Source organism: Elephantulus edwardii, unplaced genomic scaffold (assembly GCF_000299155.1).
Source record: "Elephantulus edwardii isolate Elephantulus edwardi_28Jun2011 unplaced genomic scaffold, EleEdw1.0 scaffold00121, whole genome shotgun sequence".
In the NCBI taxonomy this organism is placed as follows: domain Eukaryota; kingdom Metazoa; phylum Chordata; class Mammalia; order Macroscelidea; family Macroscelididae; genus Elephantulus; species Elephantulus edwardii.
Window position 1 is genome coordinate 7279076 of NW_006399871.1, and position 6952 is coordinate 7286027.

General features: G+C 47.1%; 2 protein-coding genes across 2 annotated transcripts in view; one reads left to right on the top strand and one right to left on the bottom strand.

The window, feature by feature from the left end:
- Positions 1-566: 566 nt before the first annotated feature.
- ZNF662 (zinc finger protein 662) lies at positions 567-3901 on the bottom strand. The gene is made up of 4 exons (XM_006893059.1): positions 3868-3901; positions 3147-3263; positions 2645-2746; positions 567-1612 (listed from the first exon to the last, which is right to left on the bottom strand). Exons 1-4 carry the CDS (start codon positions 3899-3901, stop codon positions 567-569), a joined length of 1299 nt encoding a protein of 432 aa, XP_006893121.1.
- A 2666-nt stretch (positions 3902-6567) lies between these two features.
- LOC102850610 (60S ribosomal protein L31-like) overlaps positions 6568-6952 on the top strand; it is a 10790-nt gene continuing 10405 nt past the window's right edge. Inside the window, exon 1 of the mRNA XM_006893060.1 lies at positions 6568-6630. Coding sequence (XP_006893122.1) covers positions 6568-6630 — 63 coding nt within the window. The remainder of the gene's footprint in view (positions 6631-6952) is intronic.

Genomic DNA, 6952 nt, shown 5'->3' on the forward strand with positions numbered 1-6952 from the left:
GGACAGTCTCCTCCTGTACCACTCAGATCCAATTTGACAGTACACAAACAAAAAAAAATACTTTTAAAAAATTTTAAAAAAGAAGTCTGTTTAGATGAAGGAGCTAGATCTCAGATCAAGGGAAACTTTTAGCCCAGGAAAACTTGAGCAAATAAAAACAGGCAAAGGTAAGGAACATTCACAATTAAATAAAGAATGTGAACTCGGGAGTCAGGCCCAGTTTCAATATCAACTCTTATCACTTATTAGCTGAGTAATTTTGGACGTGTTTTAGAAGAAAATCTTGTACCCATTGATTCTTCATTTATAAAACAGGAATGAGTACGCACCGTGTTTAAAAATTAAATAATGGAAAGTACCTAACATGGAAAGTACCTAACACATTCTAGGCGCTGAAGTGAACAGTGGTTGGAGGACACATGGCTGGACAGAGGGGCCATTCTTGTTAAGAGAACTAGGTAGCTAGTCAGGAGAAGAGACATGGGATTACTGGCTAACAGGCTGATTAAGAGTAAAATTATGAAAGCTTATCTCATTCTCTCCCTGGGGCTCCCGTTGCATGAGAATTATAAACAAGTATCACCATTCTGCATTCTTGAAAGTTCAAGAAGATGAGCGATGTCCACGTTAAAGGGTTTCTCTCTAGTATGGCGCTTCTGGTGCTTTGTTAAGACAGAATTCTGACTGAAGGCCTTTCCACAGTCATTGCATTTATACGGTCTCTCTCCAGTATGGATCCTGTGATGCCTGATAAGGTGTGCCTTGCAAATGAAGCTCTTCCCACACTCAGTGCATTCATGAGGCTTCTCCCCTGTGTGGACTCTGTGGTGCTGAGCAAGATCGGAGTTCCACATGAAGCCCTTTCCACAGACCTTGCATTCATAAGGCTTCTCTCCGGTGTGGATTCTCTGATGTCGAAGAAGGGCGGGGTTCCTAGTAAAGCTTTTCCCACATTCTTTACACGTGTAAGGTTTCTCCCCCGTGTGGATTCGGAGATGTTGTATGAGGCTTGTGTTCTGACTAAAGCCCTTCCCACATTCCTTACACGCAAAAGGTTTCTCTCCCGTATGTATTCTCTGATGCCTGATCAGGTTTGACTTCCAAACAAAGGCCTTAGCACATTCTTGACATTCGTAGGGTTTCACCCTAGTGTGAATTCTCTGATGGGCGATGCAGTGGGATCGAAAACGGAAAACCTTCCCACATTCCTTACATCCGTAGACTTTGTCTTTATTATGAGTTCTCTGATGTTGAACAAAGTCTTCGTTTTGATAAAAGCATTTGCCGCAATCTTCACATTTACAGCACAGCTGCTCGCTTAGAATTCTCTGACATGCAGTAAGGTGGGTACTGAGACCAGCAGAGTCTGAATGTTTTTCTACCACCTCGTCCTTGACAATCACTTCTATAATATCACTTGCAAGGCTCTCCACGCTTTGCCCGCTGGACCATCTTCCCTGCAACGGGCTTTTTCCTCCTTCATGGGTTTTTCCAAACCAGACTTCCTGGGAGCCATAGCACCGGAGACTACCTGATATACTCCTACGGCTGCGTGCCTCCTGAAAAAATTCCTGCTTCAGAATAAAATCCTCTTTTCCACTCTTCAGTATACCTGCAGAAAGAAATCAAAGCTGCAAATGTCATCACTGCCCACCAAGTTGTAATAACATGTGCATTTCTCTTCAAATGTCACCCCTGTGTCTTATATTAGGAGAAAATGGCATAGCAAGACTAACTTACAGAGAGTAAATCAAAGGCAGAAACTAGACAGAGAACCTCTAGGAGATGTGACTGCTATCAGATGGAGTGCAGGAAGGCTCTTAGGGAATAGTTGCGTTGAAGCCAAGTGAGGTCAAGTCAGATTTCCTTTTAGGTAGTTAGTCCAATTTATGTACTATGAGAAGAAGAACGGGCAGGGGACTTGAATTTCTATATAAACCTGAGGAAGCTAAGCTAAGGAAATATAGTCATCTCAATCCAATCACCAAGCCCAGCATGGAAAATGTATGCCCCACAATTTCAGAAAGAGTTGGGCAAAGAGTCTCTCCCTTTTGATTCCAAAGTACCTATTCATACCTGTTAGGGCATCATTTTTTAAAAATAGCCATTTACTGGAGAGCTCTGATGGCCTAGTGGCAAGAAGCGGCACTGCAGTCTCAGAGGTGAGCAGTTTGAATCTGCTGGAGAAGGAGGGACAATCTCCTCCTGTATCAGTCAGATCTGATTTGATGGCACACACACACACACACACACACACACACACACACAATCCATTTACATATATGATTATCTCATCAGCCTGTGAACTCTTCCAGGATAGCCACAATGGCTTACTGGTTTTTTAATCCCTGCTAGAACGTAACAACACCATCACCACAACTAATAAAATGAGCAAAATAGAGCAATTATATTAGAAAAATAAATCAGTTGGCCATATTGGCTAGATGGGTATGTCATGTACTCAGTTTGATTCTAGAATAAAAGAGCCATTTTAAGTTCATTGAGTTTGACATGGAAGTTGCTGGAGTATCACTTAGAACATGAGTGGTAAAATGGATTTTTAATATTTTACAAAGGCAAGGCAGAGAAAAATGTGTGACCGGGGCGGGGGGTGGGGGGAAGCACTCATGTCCCTCTCACATACCGGTGTTAACTGGGCTTTCATTCTCTCCATGCAGCTTCAGGTCCAGTGACCCTCTCACCTGTTCAAGCTGAGAGACCACAGGCGGCTTTAGATATGGATGTCCTGCCAGGGTTAAGACACAAATAAGGCCAGTTCAATTCGAGAAGTGACGCTTATTACAAGAACAGAGACAGATGTGACAGAGTATGGTTGAGAGAGAGAAGCATATGAAAGTCAGGAAATAATGGTACAGGGAAGTTGCAAGTCCATCAATTTCCAATGAGACAAAAAAATATCCACACAATCCGTTCAAAAATGTCAAGAACACTGTAAAAGAAACTTAAGCAAGTTTTCATGATAACTTCTTTAACATCTAAGAATTACTTCACTTGACCTTTGAAGGTGAAATTCACACAGTAAAAGAATCAGGACAAGACGGAGTTGTAAAGAGTACAAACTTACAACACTTCAAAGCGTAAGACAAGGGAGGTGGTCAGGTGATCGGCAGATGTGTCCCACTCACCTGAGAAGATGCTCCTCAAGCCTTCTCTAAACAGAATTCCCTGGTGATGGGAGAACCATGGTGCTTCTCCTCCTTCCAGCTGGGAAATCAGAGCAGGTTTGGGAAGTGGAAATGCTGCTTGAGGGGAAAGAAAGGGGACATGCATGCGAGCAGAGTCACAGAGCAACCCCAAGACTCCCTCCAGATCTTTGTCTTCTGATGCAGAAGCGGAAAGGCAAATATCAGGGGGAGAACAAGAAAGGACAAGGGGCGGGAGATCCAGGGAAGAGGGCCAGGCAGATCACAAAAGTCAGGAAGCGGGCAGAATAAATAAGAGGAGGTCAGTAACATCCTGATTCTGGACAAAGGGATGGTTTCACTCATTGAGAAACTAAGCTTTCTTATTATCCTCTAGCTCATAGATGTTTAAAATTCAGACATCTGTATGAAAATGTTCAGTACTACCCTACAGAAGTAGAGAACTGACAGCTCAGTGGAGTCTCAGGAATCTCTTCTTGTCCCACTGAGCCCATTGGGGGCTAGGCATATCTAGGAAGCCTTACACGAGGTCCAAATTGACATTAGAACTGTCCACTTCTCAGCAACCTCTAAGGTCCAGCCATTAAGAGCCCAAGAGCCTGTAGTTACTACTCAGCTCAGGATTATCAAAGACACTTGGATTTCTTAAGTAGAAGGAGTGCGGAAACTCTTAATGGCAGAGGCCAAAGGGAAAGACTCTTACCCAGGGAAACCATGGTCCCATAATTTTCCAACATCACATCCCTGTACAGAGCCCTCTGGGCAGGGGCCAGGCTGGTCCATTCATTCTCGGAGAAGTACACAGCTACATCCTCAAAGGTCACTGATTCCTGAAACGACAGATGTTTAAATGCCAAAGGGCAACCTCAGGCCTCAGACTTAAAATAAAGGGACAGACAGGACATTAAGAGGTACCAACGGGGAAGCCCATAGGGTTCCTGGATCCTAAACATTTCAGGGTATTCCACAGATTTCATTTCTTACTTAAAAAAAAAGATACAAAATACCAACAGCCAATTTTCTGGTGTCTTTCATCTTTCAGCATACAATCTCTCAACTTTTTAAATGAATCTCTGCAAAAAGTTATCCCTTTCCATTTTTCTGCTCAAAAGAACGATCCCATCTCTTCTCCAGTGTGCTCTCTTCAGAGGCCACCAATGTTTGACAAGTCTCGTTAACGGAGCCTGTGGCAGCACTTTATTGTTTAAGACCCATCGTCTAGGAAGAAAGCACTAGATCCATTTCATACAAGAGGAAAACTAAGGAGCTGACGAACTTCCCAGAAGTCAGATACTGAAACAGAACCCAGGTCTATTTGACCTTCCGGCTCACTCCTACTGTGCCACATTCCTTTCTGCCTTCACTCCCTTGTCCCTCCTTCCCCTGTGAAGAATCACCCTCTTTCTTCTCTCCCTCCTAGTCTTTGACAACAGCCAAGTTCAGATTGTCCTGTATACCATATTCAACAGGACCGATCTTAAGTCTGACTTTACTGTATCCTTTATCCTCAATGGTTCCACTGAAAAAAAATCCCACCACACTGACTTCCCATGCCCCAGTCTCCCTGTCCCCCTTTTCCTCTATATTTGAGAGCTTGAACCTTTATTTCCTTTCCTTTAATAGTATTCCTTAAAAAGCACAGTGTTAACCTATTGCTCTCAGGGCTTCCTTGAACTTCCTGTATTATAGCAAATCCTGTAATTCAGGCTTTCTGTCTCCAGACTAAGAAAGTATTGATTCTGGTCCATTACACGTCAACCCTTACCCTACAAAGTTCTCACAGCCATTTATCCAGCTCTTGTGCCACCAACCCAAGCACCAGTGGTTTTGTAATTCACTAGGTGCTCTGCAATGTTCTCCTGCGTCCTATGTAACCTCTGAAGAATCCACTGGTCAGGAATGGGTCAGTTTAGACTTAAAACAATAAACTGGTTTCTTTTAGGGGAGGGTGTGTTGTGGGTTTGGGGGGTTGTTTTGTTCTGTTTTGTGTAGAGCACAAAGACCTCCATCCAGCTAACCCATCTATTTAATAAAGTCCAGATTCCAGCTCACCTGTCCAGGATCCTCTCTCACCACTACCACCCTTGTCCTCTGTCTTTTCAGCATCGTCTTAAGAAGCCAAACTGTTTATCAGCCAGTTCTGCGCCTTCCCACCTGCGGCTCCCTCTCCCTTCCTCCTGCACCTGCAAACCCCTATTCATATCGAGGCGCACCTCAAATATTACCTGATCTGGTTAAACCTCATCTGTGCAATCGAACTCTTTAAAATTTTGGCCATTGGCCGCTACCCACAGCGCTGTGACTGCCTTTGCCCTCGGGTAGCTAAGAAGCTGCGCTGCAATCCTAAAGCCACAGGGTTCAAATCCAGCAGCAGCTCTGAGGGAGACAGCTGGACACTGAAAACCCGCTGGCGGGTGAGCTGCGGGTCGGTTCACAGCGCACAGCAACAAGCAGCAGGAGCAGGTGCATCTCCTCCCCCTGCAGACACCGGTCTGGGTGTCAGACTCCGCCTGCACCCTGCATGCCCCGTGGGGCCCTCACTCCGGGGCGCCCCTCCATTTCCCAGCCGCCGCCCCGGGCCTCCTCTCCGCCTCTCCTCGGGGCCCGGAGCCCGGGCAGGGCCACGTCCGCTCCCCGGCGGCCCCGCACTCACCGCGCGCTCCTCCCCGGACGGCTCGTGGGCAGGGCCTGGGCGGGACGCGCTCGCCAGGGGCGCGGTCGCCATGGCTCGGGGCCGTCCTCCGGGAAGACGAGCAGAAGCAGAGCCCACGGGGGTCCGAGGTTGGGGAGGGAGGGGACCCGCGGACACCGCACAGCGGCCCGCGCCCCGCGCTGGGAGAGGGACACGCGCGCTCCGGGCGCCCCAGCTTCTCTAGGACCGCGGAGAGCGTCGCGTCTCGGTGGTCCTCCTCCCCCTCCCCCAGAGCTGGAGGGAGGGGGAGGCCAGTCTAGCCGAGACCCCCACCTCCCCCGGGGGCGCCGCTATTGCACTCCAGGGGGAGCAGAGGCTGCCGAGAAAGGCTCCTATGCAAACCTCTCCCCCACGCTGCGCCTCCCACCAGCCACTCTTTGCTTTGCACCCAGTAAGAATGCATGGATACTGACAGAGGGCAAGGCCTTCATTCCCTAAGGCACCTGTTCATGTACCTGCCCGCTATTATTGGATTTTACCTTCCCAGAGGACGAACTGCGTCCTGGACGTTCATTCTTGGGTCCACCCCACGTCTATCATCTCCTAGGCCCAATTTCATCAAGTGCCAAGAAAGATCTGTTGAACAGAAAAATGAGTCAACGTTGAATCTGTCCCTTTTTTTTTCAGCTTTAGCCCCCCCCCACAAAAGATGAAATGGCTTACCTAATGGCACAAAGTAGTTCAAGAAAGGAGCTGTTTTAAAGAAGCGGGATGAACAAGGCTCAGGTGCACGAATGGCTTATAGCTAGCTCTCCAAGTCCTGAGAGCTTGGAGGTACTTAACCTGTGAAAAGTCAGAGAGCAATGGAGACCTCAGAGAGGCTCCCAAGATTGTTTTTAGAAATATACAGTAGAAGAGCAGGGTAACACTGCATGGTTCAAAATTGGGAAGGGTGTATGCCAGGGGTATGTCCTGTCTCCATACCTTTTCAACCTGTATGCAGAGCAGATTTTCCGGGAGGCTGGGCTCTATGAGGAGATGTGTGGCGTCAGGATTGGTGGAAGATCTATTAATAATCTGTGTTATGCAGTTGATACAACCCTGCTTGCTGAAACTGAGGAGGACCTCATGCACTTGCTGCAGAGGATCAAGGACT

Coding starts and splice junctions, on each gene's coding strand:
- ZNF662 (XM_006893059.1), bottom strand. CDS start 3,901: ATGTTGGAAAATTATGGGACCATGGTTTCCCTGG. Junction 3,264..3,867: donor TGGGACCATGGTTTCCCTGG/GTAAGAGTCTTT, acceptor TTTCCCCTCAAG/CAGCATTTCCACTTCCCAAA. Junction 2,747..3,146: donor CTTGAGGAGCATCTTCTCAG/GTGAGTGGGACA, acceptor TAACCCTGGCAG/GACATCCATATCTAAAGCCG.